Below are 17510 nucleotides of genomic sequence, written 5' to 3'. Positions count from 1 at the left end.
AAGAGAATTCAGCAACACTAAACCAGCTTTACAACAAATGTTAAAGGAACTTCTCTAGGCCGAAAAGAAAAGGCCACAACTAGAAACAAAAATACTAGGAGTTCCCATCATGGCTCAGTGGTTTACAAATCTGACTAGGAACCATGAGGTTGCAGGTTTGATCCCTGGCCTCGCTCAGTGGGTTGAGGATCCGGCGTTGCCGTGAGCTGTGGTGTAGGTCGCAGATACAGCTCAGATCCCACGTTGCTGTGGCTATGGCATAGGCTGGTGGCTATAGCTCTGATCAGACCCTTAGGCTGGGAACCTCCATATGCCATGGGTGCAGCCCTAGAAAAGACAAAAAAAAAAAAATAAAGAAAAATACTACAAATGACAAGGATCACCAGTAAAGGCAGGAAATCATCCATGCACAAATATGCTACCAAAATCAGAAATCGTGAGGAGGGTACAAATGCAGGACACTGGTGATGCACCTGCAATTAAGAGACCAACAACTTAAGACAATCTCGAATGTATATAGACTCCTATATCAAAACTTCAGGGTAACTGCAAATGAAAAGTCTACAACAGATATACACACAACTCAGAAAAAGCAATTCAAATACAACACTAAAGACAGTCATCAAACCACAAAAGGCGAGAAGAGGAGAAGGGAAGAAAAAAGAGCAACAAAAACAAATCCAAAACAGTTAATAAAATGGCAATAAGGACATACACATCAATAATTATCTTAAATGTAAATGGACCAAATGCCCCAACCAAAAGACATAGACTGGCTGAATGGATACAAAAACAAGACCCATATATATGTCTTCAAGAGACCCACTTCACCTCTACAGACACATACAAATTCTAAGTGAGAGGATGGAAGAAAACATCCCATGCAAACAGGAATCAAAAGAAAGCTAGAGTAGCAATACTCATATCAGACAAAATAGACCTTAAAGGAGTTCCTGTCATGGCACAGTGGTTAACGAATCCGACTAAGAACGATGAGGTTGTGGGTTCGATCCCTGGCCTTGCTCAGTGGGTTAAGGATCCGGCGTTGCCATGAGCTGTGGTGTAGGTTGCAGATGCGGCTCGGATCCCACGTTGCTGTGGCTCTGGTGTAGGCCGGCAGCTGCAGCTCCGATTCGACCCCTAGCCTGGGAACCTCCATATGCCATGGGAGTGGCCCTAGAAAAGGCAAAAAGACAAAAAAAAATAGACCTTAAAATAAAGAATATTATAAGAAACAAAGAAAGACATTATATAATGATCAAAGGATCGATCCAGGAAGAAGATATAACAATTGTAATTATATATGCACCCAACATAGGATCACCTCAACATATAACTGCTAACAACCTTAAAAGGAGAAAGAGACAATAACACAATCATAGTGGGGGATTTTAACACCCCACTTACAGCAATGGACAGATCATCCAGACAGAAAATCAACAAGAAAACAAAGGCCCTGAATGAAGCATTACACCAAATGGACTTAATAGATATTTATAGGACATTCCATCCAGAAGCAGCAGAATACACATTCTTCTCAAGTGCACATTGAACATTCTCTAAGACTGATCACATCCTGGGCTACAAATCCAACCTCAGTAACTTTAAGAAAATTGAAATCAGGGAGTTCCCGTCGTGGCGCAGTGGTTAACGAATCCGACTAGGAACCATGAGGTTGCGGGTTCGATCACTGCCCTTGCTCAGTGGGTTAACAATCCGGCATTGCCGTGAGCTGTGGTGTAGGTTGCAGACGCGGCTTGGATCCTGTGTTGCTGTGGCTCTGGCATAGGCTGGCAGCTACGGCTCTGGTTGGACCCCTAGCCTGGGAACCTCCATATGCTGTGGGAGCGGCCCAAGAAATGGAAAAGAGACAAAAAAAAGAAAAAGAAAAAAGAAAATTGAAATCATATGAAGCATCTTTTCTGACCACAATGTTATGTGACTGGAAATCAACAAGAAAAAAACTGCAAAAAACACAAACATGTGGAGACTAAACAACATACTACTAAACAACCAATGGATCACTGAAGAAATCAAAGAGGAAATTAAAAAATACCTAGAAGCAAATGACAACAAAGATATGACATTCCAAAACCTATGGGATGCAGCAAAAGCCATTCTAAAAGGGAAGTTTATAGCAATACAAGTCCACCTCAGGAAACAAGAAAAGCTCAAATAAACAAGCTAACTTTACATCTAAAGCAGCTAGAGCGAGAACAGACAAGACCTAAAGTTAGCAGAAGAAATCATAAAGATCAGAGCAGAAATCAATGAAATAGAAACAAAGAAAACCATAGATAAGTCAAGGAAATGAAAAGCTGGTTCTTTGAAAAGATCAACAAAATTGATAAACCCTTAGCCACACTTATTAAGACAAAAAGAGAGAGGACTCAAATCAAAATTAGAAATGAAAAAGAAGTAACAGACATCACAGAAATACAAAGGATCATAAGAGACTACTATATGCAACTATATGCTATAAAATGGAAAACCTAGAAGAAATGGACACATTCTTAGAAAAGTACAATCTTCCAAGACTAAACCAAGATGAAATAGAAAAGATGAACGGACCAATCACAAGTACTGAAATTGAAACTGTGATTAAAAAACTTTAAACAAACCAAAGTCCAGGACTAGATGGCTTCACAGGTGAATTATATCAAACATTTAGAGAAGAGCTAACACTATCCTTCTGAAACTATTCCAAAAAATTACAGAGGAACACTCCCAAACTCATTCTATGAGGCCACCATCACCCAGATATCAAAACCAACAAAGATACCACAAAAAAAGAAAACTATGGGCCAATTTCACTGATGAACATAGATACAAAAATCCTCAACAAAATACTAGCAAACCAAATCCAACAATACATTAAAAGGATTGTACATCATGATCAAGTGGGATTTATCCCAGGGATGTAAGTGTTCTTCAATATCCACAAATCCATCAGTGTGATACACCACATTAACAAACTGAAAAATAAAAACCTAAAGATCCTCTCAATAGACGAAGAAGAGGCCTTTGACAAAATCCAACACCCATTTCTGATAAAAACTCTTCAGAAAGTGGGCATAGAAGGAACCTACCTCAACATAATAAAGGCCATATATGACAAACCCACAGCAAACATCATTCTCAATGGTGAAAAGCTGAAAGAATTAACACTGAAATCAGAAACAAGACAAGGATGTCTGCTCTCGCCACTACTCTTCAACATAGTTTTGGAACTCCTAGCCACGGCAATCAGAGAAGAAAAAGAAATAAAAGGAATCCAAATTGGAAAGGAAGAAGTAAAACTATCACTGTTTGCAGATGACATACTATACTTAGAAAATCCTAAAGATGTTACTAGAAAACTGTCAGAGCTCATCAATGAATCTGGCAAAGTCGCAGGATACAAAATTAATACATAGAAATCAACAGCATTTCTATATACTAACAATGAAAGATCAGAAAGAGAAATTAGGGAAACAATCCCATTTACCATCACATCAAAAAGAATACTAGGAAAAAAACTACCTAAAGAGACAAAAAACCTGTACTCTGAAAACTCTAAGACACCGATGAAAGAAATCAAAGATGACACAAATAGATGGAAAGGCATACCATGCTCTTGGATTGGAAGTATAGTCATATTATCAACATGACTATACTACCCAAGGCAATTTACAGATTCAATGCAATCCCTATCAAATTACTAAGGACATTTTTCACAGAACTAGAATGAAGTATCTTAAAAGTTTGTTTGGAAGCACAAAAGACCCAGAATAGCCAAAGACAACCTGAGAAAGAAAAATGGAGCTGGAGGAATCAGGCTCCCTGACTTGAGACTATACTACAAAGCTACAGTTATCAAAACGATATGGTACTGGCATAAAGACAGAAATATAGATCAGTGGAACAGGATAGAAAGCCCAGAATTAAACCCACGCACCTACAATCAACTAATCTATGACAAAGGAGGCAAGAATATACTAAATGGAGAAAAGACAATTCCTTCAATAAGTGGTGCTGGAGTTCCCATCGTGGCGCAGTGGTTAACGAATCTGACTGGGAACCATGAGATTGTGGGTTTGGTCCCTGCCCTTGCTCAGTGGGTTAAGGATCCGGCATTGCCGTGAGCTGTGGTGTAGGTTGCAGACGCGGCTCGGATCCCACGTTGCTGTGGCTCTGGCCTAGGCCAGTGGCTACAGCTCCGATTTGACCCCTAGCCTGGGAACCTCCGTATGCTGTGGGAGTGGCCCAAGAAATAGCAAAAAGACATAAAAAAAAAAAAAGTGGTGCTGGGAAAACTGGACGGCCACACATAAAAGAGTGTAATCAGAACACTTCCTAACAGAATACACAAAAATAAACTCGAAATGGATTAAAGACCAGATACTATAAAACTCCTAAAGGAAGGTATAGGCCAAACACTCTCTGACATAAATCATAGCAGTATCTTCTCAGATCCCCATCTAGAGTAATGACAATAAAAACTACAATAAATAAATGGGACTTAATTAAACTTAGAAGTTTCTGCACAGCAAAGGTAACTCTACAAACAAAACAAAAAGACAACCCACAGAATGGAAGAAAATCTTCACAAATCAATCAACTGACAAGGGATTAATCTCCAAAATTTATAAATACCCCCTGCAGCTCAATACCAAAAAAAACAAAAGACCCCATCAAAAAATGGGCAGAAGATCTAAACAGACAATTCTCCAAAGAAGACATACAAATGGCCAAAAACACATGAAAAGATGTTCCACACTGGAGTTCCTCTCGTGGCTCAGTGGAAATGAATCTGACTAGCATCCATGGAGACGCAGGTTCAAACCTGGGCCTTGCTCAGGGGGTTAAGGATCTGGTGTTACTGCAAGCTGTGATGCAGGTTGCAGACGCAGCTTGAATCCCACATTGCTGTAGCTGTGGTGTAGGCTGGCAGCTACAGCTCCGATTCGACCCCTAGCCTGGGAACCTCCATACGCCATGGGTGTGGCCCTAAAAAACAAACAAACAAAAAAACCCAAAAAGATGCTCCACGTTACTAATTATTAGAGAAATGCGAATCAAAACCACTACAGTGTAACACCTTACACCAGCCAGAATGGCCATCATCAAAAAGTCTACAATAAATGCTAGAGAGGGTATGGAGAAAAGGGAACCCTAGTACATCGTTGGTGGGAATAACGGCATTTGCAGCACCATGGATAGACCTAGAAGTTATCATGCTAACTGAAGTTAGTCAGACAGTGAGACACCAACATCATATGCTATCCCTTACATGTGGAATCTAAAAAAAGGACACAACGAACTTCTTTACAGAACAGATACTGACTCACAGACTTTGAAAAACTTATGGTTTCCAAAGGAGACAGGTTGGGAGATGGGAGGATAGACTGGGGGTTTGGGATGGAAATACTGTAAAATTGGGTTGTGATGATCACTGTACAACTATAAATGTAATAAAATTCATCGAGTAATTAAAAAAGAAATTAAGGTTTAAAAAAAGAAAGATGTGCTACATATATACCATTGAATACTATTCAGCCACAAAAAGGAATAAAATAGGGAGTTCCTGTAGTGGCGCAGTAGTTACCGAACCCGACTAGGAACCATGAGGTTGCAGGTTCAATCCCTGGCCTTGCTCAGTGGGTTAAGGATCCGGGGTTGCCGTGAGCTGTGGTGTAGGTTGCAGATGTGGCTTGGATCCTGCGTTGCTGTGGCTCTGGTGTAGGCCAGTGGCTACAGCTCCAATTGGACCCCTAGCCTGGGAACCTCCATATGCCATGGGTTCGGCCCTAGAAAAGACAAAAAAAAAAAAGGAACAAAATAGGTCACAGTCTTTAAGGCATTAGCCTGTTGTGGCCCCCCTTTGCCTGGTAAAACAATAAAGCTACTTTTTCTCCTTTACACACACAACAAAATAATGCCACTTGCAGCAACATGGATGGAACTAGAGATTCTCATACTAAGTCTGAAAGAGAAAGACAAATACCATATGATATCACTCATACGTAGAACCTAAAATATGGCACAGATGAACCTATCTACAGAGCAAAAACAGACTCACAGACATGGAGAGCAGACTTGTGGTTGCCAAGGGGGCGGGACTGGGAGTTTGGGGTTAATAGATGCAAACTATTACATTTAGAATGGATAAGCAATGAGGTGCTGCTATCTAGCACAGAGAGCTATATCCAATCACTTGTGAAAGAACATAACGAAAGATAATATAAAAAGAAGGGTGTATGACTGGTTCACTTTGCTGTACAGTAGAAGCTGACAGAACAATATAATAAAAAAATTTTCAAGTTAAAATTCCCTTGAATGGAAATTAAATGATATTACTAAAAACAAAAACACCCCCAAACACCACCATTGAAGTTCCCTTTTGGCACAGTAGGTTAAGCATCTGGCATCACTGCAGTGGCTCAGGTCACTGCTCTGCTGTGGTTAAGGGTTCAATCCCAGGCCTGGGAACTTTCACATGCCATTGGCATGGCCAAAACACAAAACAACAAAAACATACACATCAGCACTGCTACCTTCCTTTGCCCTACTTCCCCATTTAGGTATTAAACCATTTAGCTGCTTCCCCATTTAAGTATTAAACCATTTAGCTGCTTCCCTTTATGTAAAATTTCTCAAGAATGTTGTGTATTCACCACAAAGCTAGATGTGATAACTGCTCAGACAGGTCGGCTGAGTTGCCTCCCCAAGGCCTTAAGGGCGAGAGAAAGGTCTCTCCTCATGGCTGACTCCACGGAGGGTCCTCCTGGCAGCCCAAGAGGGCAGGACTGGGAATGGAGGGTGGGCATGAGCCATGATCACTGGAGCTACCCCCATCTTCCTCCAAGTAGGTATGTCTGTGATTCTGTCGAGGTGAAGGATCTCCCCCAGTCAGTGACTTAGGGGAGAGAGATCACATAAAACTTTTCTGTTGGGATAGGGGAGCTGCAAACACTCTTGTTTTTCTTACAAAACCAGCCTGCCACAGTGGTTATGATCAGCCATGAGGGCTCAGGCCTTTGTGGGGCTTTCCTTGTAGAAGCTCCCTCACAGTTTCTATTTATTTATTTATTATTTATTTTGCTTTTTAGGGCTGTACCTGAGGCATAGGGAGGTCCACAGGCTAGGGGTCGCGTCGGCACTACAGCTGCCAGTCTATTACACAGCAGCTCAGGATCCAAGCTGCATCTGTGACCTACGCCACAGCTCATGGCAATGCCAGATCCTTAACCCACCAAGCAAGGCCACGGATCGAACCCGCAACCTCATCATTCCTAGTCAGATTCGTTTCCACTGCGCCATGACAGGAACTCCTTGAATTTCTATTCTTTATCTTCTTTTAGGAATTTCACCGTGACTGGCCACGACCATCCTAGTGTCTGGCAACTGCTCAGATGATGGCTGGTCTGGCCAGGGAAGGAGAGATAAGGCCGGGTTGGTATCCTTCTCCTCTGTGTTCACTCTCTAAAACTACCCAGGTCCCCTACCTGGACTCTGTCTTTGGTTTAAAATACCAAGGATGGGGAGTTCCCACTGTGGTGCGATAGGATCGGCAGCATCTTGGGAGCGCTGGGATGCAGTTCGATTCCAGCCTGGCACAGTGGGTTAAGGATCCAGCATTGCCACAGATGCAATTTAAGTCACAACTGCAGCTCAGATTTGATCCCTGGTCCAGGAACTCTATGCCATGGGCAGCCAAAATAAAATAAAATAAAACCCAAGGATGGGAAGGGGAAGCAGCAGCCTCAGCAACAGCAGGTTCTTCCTGACTCCAGCTGGAGGTCCAGGATCAGGGAGGACCAGGATCAGGGAGGACCCTTCAGAAACATCTGCTCTCCTTCTCTTCTCCCACTTTGCCTGGGCACAGGTTCTAGGCTGTAAAACCCCCACCAGTAATGGATGTCTGTACACTGACTTGGGGATAGAGGCTGAGCCACCTCAGGGGTGGGACTGTTTCTACATGTTGGATGAACACAACTTGATCAGTCTATAAGACAAATTAAGTTATGAAAGTTCAGACACTAGTATTTAATGCTCATCTACTCCTATAAAGTATTCTATGTTGGAGTTCCTTGGTGGCCTAGCGGGTTAAGGATCGGGCATGTCACTGCTGTGGCAGAGATTCAATCCCTAGCCTTGGAACTTCTGCATGCCACGGGCACAGCCACCAAAAAAAAAAAAAAAAAAGGCATTCCATATTTACATGACTTCAGACCCCCTCTCTCCGGTGTCCAACATCCAGTTCCAACCCCAGAGGGCAGGGCAGATTTGCATGGTTATTTTTTCTGCAGGCTAACATGTCCAGAATCCTGTTTAAGGACGCCTTCCATACATACCTTTCGAAATAAAAATATTTCCTATTAAAAAAAAAAAAAGTTGGGTAGACTTGCTATCTCTACCTCTTTCTCCAACCATTCTCTCCTTCTCTTCTTTTATTTTTTATTTTTTGTCTTTTTGCCTTATCTAGGGTCACTCCCGCGGCATATGGAGGTTCCCAGGCCCGGGGTCTAATCCGAGCTGTTGCTGCCAGCCTATACCAGAACCACAGCAATGCAGGATCCGAGCCGCGTCTGTGAGCCACACCACAGCTCATGGCAATGCCAGATCCTTAGCCCACTGAGCAAGGCCAGGGATCGAACCCACAACCTCCTGGTTCCTAGTTGGATTCGTTAACCACTGAGCCAAGATGGGAACTCCTCCTCTTTCTCTTTTTTTAAAAAACCATCTTATTATGGAAAATTCCAAACATATACAAAAGTAAAGAGGACAATATAACAAACCTCATGTACCTACCACCCAACTTAAGCACTGATCAAGATATGACCAATTTTGTTTTAGTTATAACACCTCCAAACACTTTCCCCTTATCCCTAGATTATTTTGAAGCAAATTTCAGACATTATATAAATATATATTTTTTCTATATATATGCATATGGAAGACCCCGGGCTAGGGGCTGAATTGGAGCTGCAGCTGTCGGCCTATACCACAGCCACGCCGGTTCCGAGACGTATCTGTGACCTACACTGCAGCTTGTGGCAACGCTGGATCCTTAACGCACTGAAAGAAGCGAGGGATCAAACCAGCATCCTCAGACACTATGTCAGGTTCTTAACCTGCTGAGCCACAACTAGAACTCCTAGATATTATGTATTTTTGTCCATGTTTTCATATGAATCTCTAAAAGATGATTTTTTAAGGGTCACTTCCCGCAGCATATGGAAGTTCCTAGGCTAGGGGTCAAATCAGAGCTATAGCTGCTGGCCTACACCACGGCTACAGCCACACGGGATCCAAGCCGTGTCTGCAACTCACACCACAACTCATGGCAACATTGGATCCTTAACCCACTGAGCAAGGCCAGGGATCTACATCCTCATGGATACTAGTCAGGTTCATTACCGCTGAGCCACGATGGGAAATCCAAAGATGACTATTTTAAAGACACGTACCTACTACCTTTATCACACCTACAAAATTAATAATAATTTATTATTATTTTTCTTTTTAGGGCCGCACCTGTGGTATACAGAGGTTCCCAGGCTAGGGTTGGAATGAGAACTGTAGCTGCCAGCCTAACACAGACACAGCAACATGGGATCTGAGCTACTTCTGTGACCTACACCACAGCTCACAGCAATGCTGGATCCTTAACCCACTGAGTGAGGCCAGGGATTGAACCTGCATCCTCACAGATGCTAGTCAGATAATGTTTCCGCTGAGCCACGACGGGAACTCCGATAATATTTTAATATTTTCAAATTCCCTAATTGGTTCCTAGAGTTCGTGTTTCTCTGATTATCCAGATGCTCCAAACTCCTGGAAACATGGATTCTCAAATGGAATACTGGAGAAGGTTCTAGGAGCCTTTATGGGGAGAGTTGTAAGATCAGTTTCAAGACCAAAGTAGAATGTCACAGGTAGTGATGATGGTATTTATTGAGCACTTAGTGCATACCTGGCTCCATGCTGTATGCTTTACCCACATCACTGTTTTAATCCTCACATCAACCCTATGGGGTAGATTCAGAGTTGCTGAGTAAGTGGCCATGGCCACACACTTGGTCACATGGTCAGTCTGTGAACCCAGGCCTGTCCAACTGCAAAGCCCCAGCTACAGACCATCACCACATGCACTCATCCATGCCACCAAGACAGGGCGTGGGGAGCCAGTGCCCCAGAGGGCCCTCCTTCTACTGGATCATTTTTGGATGGAAGGGAGAAGCCATATATGCTGCGAATGAGCTGTTCATTCAGTGCAGATGGGAAGAAGAGGAATCCCTTTCACTGAAAAGAGCCAGACTAAAAACTGCCTGCCCGCTGAATCTCAGAAGGTACTGAAATAACCCTGGGCTGCAATATCCCAGGTGGGATGCATCCTCCCGCCACAGCACCTGCTTCTCTCCCAGCTCATTAGCATCCCCTTGCTGATTCCCAGAGGATCTTTCTACGGTCGACCTTCCTGGCTAATGAAAGCTGCTTAGCAACAGGAAGCCGGTTAATAAAGCCCTGGTGTTGTTCCCAGCTCCACAGACTCCACCCCCGTCTCCCATTGCAGCTCAATGTCAGCCAGAGGCAACCATCAGGTGGGCTGATCTGTGTGGAGAGGGCAGGGAACCCTGGGACTGAGGGGCAGGGCTGGCCTGGCCGGGGCCCCGCCCCTCATGCCTGCGGCCAGGGAAGGAGATATTTAAGAACCTGCTCTGCCAGGCCAGGAACCTCTTCGTGGGGCCTCCTAAACCCCTTCTACCCACCAGAGGTTAAAATCCAACCTCAGTGCCCAATCAGAATGGAGCAGAGACACAGTGGAGGCAAACACTCCCAGACCTGAGCCAGAAGGGAGGGCAAACCCAGAGAAACAGGGCTGTCCTAGAGCTCATGGGTTTAGGCCTAAATTAGCGTTAAAGGTGCCTTCTGTGAGCACGTGTATTACTATTACAAATGCAAAGTTCAAAGGTGAAACTCAGGACAATCTGCTGTTTAACCCTGAGCTTGAGTTGCCCACAAGCAAAAGTTAAAAATACCTGGCCCTCTGGGGGTAGGGGGTAGCAGGAGAAAGCAGCCTGCAACTGGGGGTTCAACAAGCCACAGGGAAACGAGAAGTACTGATTTCATTCATCAGGTAAGTTTTTACATTCAGTTTCAAAGACCTTATAGGGAAAAATGCAAACTTGACATGACTTTTTAAGATAGTAGATATCAAAGAACATTCTCCCATTGTGTGGCTTGGGCCTATTCTCCAGTGGGAGGGTGCAGTCACGTGCGTCCTGATCCTTTCGCCTCCGGGGTGCCTCAGAGCTGCACTGTGGCCACATTCTGTGGTAGGAGAACAGCACACAGAGAACACTGCCAGCCAGGTTTGCAGGTCTCTACCTGCAGGGACCTGACCGGCTTCCAGACAGACAGGTTTAGGAACGATCACAGTAAATTCACAGCAAATACATGTTTCTTGCCAGTCCTGGCAGTCTCACTCCACCCTGTGAGTAAAAGGAACCAGGGTCTGGTCCTGCCCAGGGCCAGGCCTTAACCTGGGGATTCTTCACGTCCATTTCTAAAGCTCTCCAGGAAGATGATGTTCCTGGTTCAAATGTTTGTGTTTTTGTGTTTTTTTTTGTCCTTTTAGGGCCACACTCACAGTACATGGAGGTTCTCAGGCTAGGGGTCCAATTGGAGCTGTAGCTGTTGGCCTACGCCATAGCCACGGCAATGAGAAATCCGAGCTGCATCTTTGACCTATACCAAAGGTCACAGCAGTGTCGGATCCCATTGAGCAAGGCCAGGGATCGAACCTACGTGCTCATGGATGCTAGTCAGATGCGTTTCCACTGAGCCACAACAGGAACTCCCAAATGTCTGCTTTCTAAGGAAGCTCATCTTGCTCAAGCCCTGCCCTCTCACCCTCTAATCCTCCTTTGCTAAGAACAGTGGGGCCAGAGGAGGGGCCCAGGATCTCAGCACTCCTCAAAGCACTAGGGAAAGGAGTCACTCACTTCACAGTTAATTCAGTCTCCACAGCCTTCCCTCTGCACTCCCATTTCCCCCAGAACAAAGCTGAATTCTGGACATGGCTAGGATAACTGTAAGGGTAAGACTGGATCCAATTCAGACCAAAAATGTACCTCTGAACATTTTTCCAGGGAGTGAAGGAACTTGGCATATCAGAATCTCCAAAAAGCCAGAAGGGTAGAGTTCTCCATCATTACATACATACCTATTCTCTCTGCCTCTCCCCACAAATCCCTGATTCTGATTCAACTGTGAATGCAGACAGGAAAAAATTTTTTTTTTGTTTTTTGGTCTTTTTGCCATTTCTTGGGCTGCTCCCGTGGCATATGGAGGTTCCCAGGCTAGGGGTCGAATCAGAGCTGTAGTCGCCGGCCTATGCCAGAGCCACAGCCACACCAGACCCGAGCTTCGTCTGCAGCCTATACCATAACTCACGGCAATGCCGGATCCTTAACTCACTGAGCAAGGCCAGGGATCAAACCCGAAACCTCATGGTTCCTCGTCAGATTCTTTTTTTTTTTTTTTTTTGTCTTTCTGCCATTTCTTGGGCCTCTCCTGCGGCATATGGAGGTTCCCAGGCTAGGGGTCTAATGGGAGCTGTAGCCACCGGCCGACACCAGAGCCACAGCAACGTGGGATCCAAGCTGTGTCTGCAACCTACACCACAGCTCACAGCAACGCCGAATCCCCAACCCCCTGAGCAAGGCCAGGGACCGAACCCACAACCTTGTGGTTCCCAGTCGGATTCGTTAATCACTGCGCCACGACGGCAACTCCCCTAGTCAGATTCTTTAACCACTGAGCCACGACGGGAACTCCAGAAAAAAAGTTGATAATCAGTGCTTAAACAAAACTTATTCTGAGCCCAAGCTGGAATCACCTCACCACTGAACACTATCTTTAACTAAGTATAAGGATGCCTTTTCCTGTGGGTCTCTGAGGCCCCAACCTGACTAGCTTTATGCTGTTGGCAGCCTTCCTGCTAACGTTCCTTTCAGTGACTGTGCACTAAGCCCAAGGCAGAGGCAGCAAACTGGCAGAGGATTGCAGATGCCTTCTGTTTAGCCCACACAATTTTTTTTTAATGGGAACTAGTTATCAGCATTTAAAAATTGGGACATTTCATATAAAAACCCAGACTTCTGGCTTCTCTTAAAACAAAGGACATAGAAAGTCCGGGCCGGCATTCCTGCAAAAGCTGTGTGGTGGCTGCCGCCTTCAAACCTGACAAGTGCTACCTAGCTCACCCCATCCCCACCATTGCCTGCTGTCCCACACCTGCCCAGCCACTCATGAGGACCTTTCTCATCCGATCCTGTGGGCATTTCACTTTGCACTTTGACCTAAGGTGCCTCTTGAAATCCAGCAGAAGAGTGCTCCTTGGCTTATCTTAGAACCCTGGAGACTTGGGTCTATTTCACAGACCCTCATTCTATTTTTGCAACTGAAACGGGCTAAAAGTAGCAGAATCACTCCTTTTAGAGGTGATATTCCTGCCTGCTGGAAAGAGCCATGGGCTCCTAGGCAAGAGGCAAATGTGAAAGCCCCACTGTTTCCTGCAGGCCATGGGACTGATGAGAGGAGAGCATTAGTTTCTTCTCACCCTAATGGGCCTGATGGTGGGACGCCCACAGCTTTTTTCCTGCCTCTTGTCCCCCATTCCCCTATAGCCACCCACATGTGGCGCCCATGAACAATCTGTTCCTGATATTTTATTGTTTTGCGTGTTTGCTGTGTGTGCTTTAGATGAAGCTTAGCACCATGGCATGCCTAACTGGGCCACCAGCAGAGTCCTTCTGATGACAATGACAGACAGTGGCTGACATCAGGGCAACACAGCACAGGTGCAAAGAAGTAGGGTCCTAGTCCTCTTCAAAGTTACTTATTGGGAGACTAGCATGCTTTTTCCCCTAGCAAGGGTTCTGCCTGAGAAAAAGGTGGCATCAGACTGCTTCTGCAAACCTGTGAATTGTTATATCATCTCAAAGAACCAGGGAAACTTGCCCAAAATGACATAGTAGGACCTCGAATCTTGCAAACCTAACTTCAGCCTTAACATCCAAAGGAGAAGGAAAGACGTTTTTCTGAGCTCTCACAATGCTAGGAATGTTCACCTGCATCATCCCAATTCCTCTCCAAATTCCTTGAGGTGGGGCTCCCACCCCATTTTTACAGGAGCAAACTAAGCAAAACTAGGGCAGAAACTAACAGACAAAAGTTAAGAAACTTGTCCAAAGCAACTTGAGAAGTAAGCAGAACACCAGGATTTGTCTGAATCCTGTCACTTAGGCTCTGTTCACAGGCCACCTCTTCCCACCTTTCTCTGCTTTTCTTCATAGGTGTTACCATACCTGTTATTGCAAGATATACTTATGAGTGCATTCGTTTTCTGTCTGCCCACAGAATGTAAACAGACTCGGTCGCTGCTGTTCCCTTAACCTGGAGACACCTGGGGGACCTTCCCCTACAGAGTTTGCTGCTGGACTGATGGGAAGGGCAGCTCTATCGGCCTCACCACACTACTGTCAAAAGGGTTCTTTTCCTTATCTGCTCTTTTCATTCCTTCCCCTCAGAGATGGACAACCTCCCTTCCACAAACACCAATATCAGAGGCTGAGGAAAACAACATAAAGATGGTAAATGGAAGGCCAAATTCCTAGAAGTCCAAGAAAACTCAGTTGTGTGTCGGCACAGGCTTGCTCCTACAAAGGCAAAGGTATTCACACTGAGGAGGAAGTGTTGGTTTATTACCGACTTTCTTCCTTCTAAGAAGGGAAGGCTTTTGCTATCCTTCCTACTCTACACTCGTGTTGTTTTGCATCCAATCAAGTGCTTGGAGGGTTGGGAGCCTGGGGAAACACACGTGGGATTAATCAGAAAATAGATGTGGCACAGAAAGCATACAGAACCTTCCCCAAAGTTAACGTAAGAATAAACCAGAGGAGTAGTTCCCAAACGCAACTACCTAGGACAATGGCCCTCAAAGTGTGGTCTCTGTACCAGCAGCAGCATCAGGATCATCTGTGAACTTGTTAGAAATGCAAATTCGTAGGCTCACCCCAGACACACTAGAATCAGAAACTCCAGGGTTAGGACCCAGGAATCCGTTTAAACGAGGCTGACAGGTGATTCCAATGCATGCTAAAATGTAAGCACTATTGTCTCTGAGAACTGGACATATATAGATTCTTTAGCCCTGGAGATCCTGATTCAGTAGGTTGGGATGGGACCCAAGGTGAGTCCATAAGCTTCTGAGGTGATAGTGACTTTCGATCTACTAAACCTTGAGGACTCATCCTTCCCTGGCCCCAGGACAGTGTCCTCAGTTTTTAAACCCCTGTCCTGTCAGCCCCCAGTCACTCACTCACCACACAGAGCAAGGATGTGGCTGCTATCTTCATGCACAAACTTCCTGGTGACAGCTTCCTCCATGATTTGCTTCACCTGTGGATAAATGGGCAGCATTGTTATTGACTGATTGATCGATTGAAGGCCTGTGAACAAGTAAATAGCTTGATTCTGCATTCCTGATCTGGGTTCAGACACTTGTAGAGTAGATGATAGCAATGGGAGGGACCTGAATCTCCTCTGAGCTGTTTCTTCAGTACAAATAGTTCTATGCATACTGGAAAGGCAGCCAGGAAAAAAGATGCCATAAACCCACCAGCCAATCAGCGCAGATATTCCAACCCAGGGGAAGTGCCCTGCTGTGGAGAATAGGGATCAGAGGCTCATCTGTACTTAGCAGTTTTTGATGCCCTGGGGGATCCTGCCAGGAGACAAATACTAATACTGATGATTAGAGGGATGGCTTAATTTAATCCCAGTATAAAATCTTACAGATAAATTAAGCTCTGGGCAGAGCTAGTCTTTTTGCCACTCTTTGGACAGTGTCATGTGTCCTGATGCACCCTTTCTCCCAAGGCCCTCACTGTGGACTGTGCAGTTTGGAGGGTGGTAGAGCGTCTAAAACCTGAGGAGGAGGGAGAATGGATCTGGAGTCTCCTCCCTGCTGGAAAGCACTCATGGTTAGCGGTTAGGTAAAGCGGGATCAGATCGATCCTGCAACTCTAAATTGTTAAAAGCTTCCTAGATTACTTCCCAAGAGGTGTTTGCATTAAACAGAGCACAATGACACAGCTCAAAGACCCGTAGGCATCTGAAGCAGGCTGTTGGGGCAGATTTTTGGATTAGGAGGACCTAACAGATGCCCCTAAAATTATATTACCAATCCTTTGTGAAAAGCCAGCCTTGCCTACAATTACCCCCATTATCTCTACTTGTAGAAGAAGAGAATATGTTTCTCTCAAAATCAAGTGCTGAAAAGGGAAGGGAACTAACTATCAGTTCAGAGTGGTCAACATTTGTCAGGTAATATACATGGCTGTGGCATATTCTGGACATTTCTCACATTTGCTGAAGAATCATTCTTGAGAAGTTCCCATCGTGGCTCAGCGGTAACAACCCAACTAGGAGCCATGAGGATACAGATTCGATCCCTGGCCTCACAGTGGGTTAAGGATCTGGCATTGCTGTGAGCTGTGATATAAGTCAGAGACACATCTGAGATTCTTCATTGCTGTGGCTGTGGTATAGGCCAGCAACTACAGCTCCAATTTGGCTCCTAGCCTGGGAACTTCCATATACCACAGATGTGGCCCTAAAAAGAAAAAAAAAAAAAAATCATTCCTGAAGTAGTACAGACAGCTTTCTAAATACCATCTCCCCCAAAATCTTTCCCATCATTCCTGACTAACCTCCTCAAATTCAAAACACACTAACAATCCTAGCCCATCTGCCCACAGATTGGGTATGGCTTCATTTTTTGTTCTTGTTTATACTGTTCATATAAGTCTGTCACTCACTATTTGTTTCCTGAGGATAATCACTGAGACTTGAGATTTCTCTTTTCCTTGGGGAGACCAAATTTGGGGCTTAAATGCTAATTTGATGTACTCCTGGCCTTAACCCCCCCCCCCCCTTTATGGCCACTTTGCAGCAAAAGCACAATGAAGTTTCCCACAATAAGTTGGAAAGGTGATGGTTTCAACTACCTCTTTGCCAAAAGGAAACAAATGTTAGGCACAGTAGCCCTAATGCAGAACCATCTAGAGCTTTCTAGGATTTTATAATAAACTAGAGTCTTTTCCAGTCCTGAAACTCTAAGAAAGGTAAAGGAACCAAGATGTATGAAGTAAATATCACTATTCTTTTTTTTTTGGTCTTTTTACAGCCACACCTGTAGCATATGGAAGTTCCTGGGCTAGGGGTCAAATCAGAGCTTCAGCTGCTGGCCTACACCACAGCAAGGTGGGATCTGAGTTGCATCTTCGATTTGTGCTAGTTTGCGGCAGCCTTGGATCCTTAACACACTGATCAATGCCAGAGATTGAACCCACATCCTCATGGATATTAGTCAGGTTCTTAACACACTGTGCCGCAGGGGAACTCCACCATTCCTATTTTAGATGAAGAAAATGAGACTCAAAGGTTAAGTAACTTAT

At 44.6% G+C, this 17510-nt stretch overlaps 1 protein-coding gene across 8 annotated transcripts in view; it reads right to left on the bottom strand.

Moving 5' to 3' along the window:
- The window catches only part of SGSM2 (small G protein signaling modulator 2), a 46306-nt gene that overhangs the window by 26569 nt on the left and 2227 nt on the right, over positions 1-17510 (bottom strand). For 7 of the 8 annotated variants that reach the window (XM_047757261.1, XM_047757262.1, XM_047757260.1 and 4 more), the window contains exon 2: positions 15375-15450. In XM_047757261.1, the coding sequence (XP_047613217.1) occupies positions 15375-15438 (64 nt within the window). In that variant the 5' untranslated portion in view covers positions 15439-15450. Of the gene's footprint in view, positions 1-15374; positions 15451-17245; positions 17418-17510 lie in introns of those variants that run through there. The other variant, XM_047757258.1, reaches the window with a different exon arrangement.

Source organism: Phacochoerus africanus, chromosome 14 (assembly GCF_016906955.1).
Source record: "Phacochoerus africanus isolate WHEZ1 chromosome 14, ROS_Pafr_v1, whole genome shotgun sequence".
NCBI classification, from domain to species: Eukaryota; Metazoa; Chordata; class Mammalia; order Artiodactyla; family Suidae; genus Phacochoerus; species Phacochoerus africanus.
This window is presented reverse-complemented; position numbering and strand designations above follow the sequence as displayed.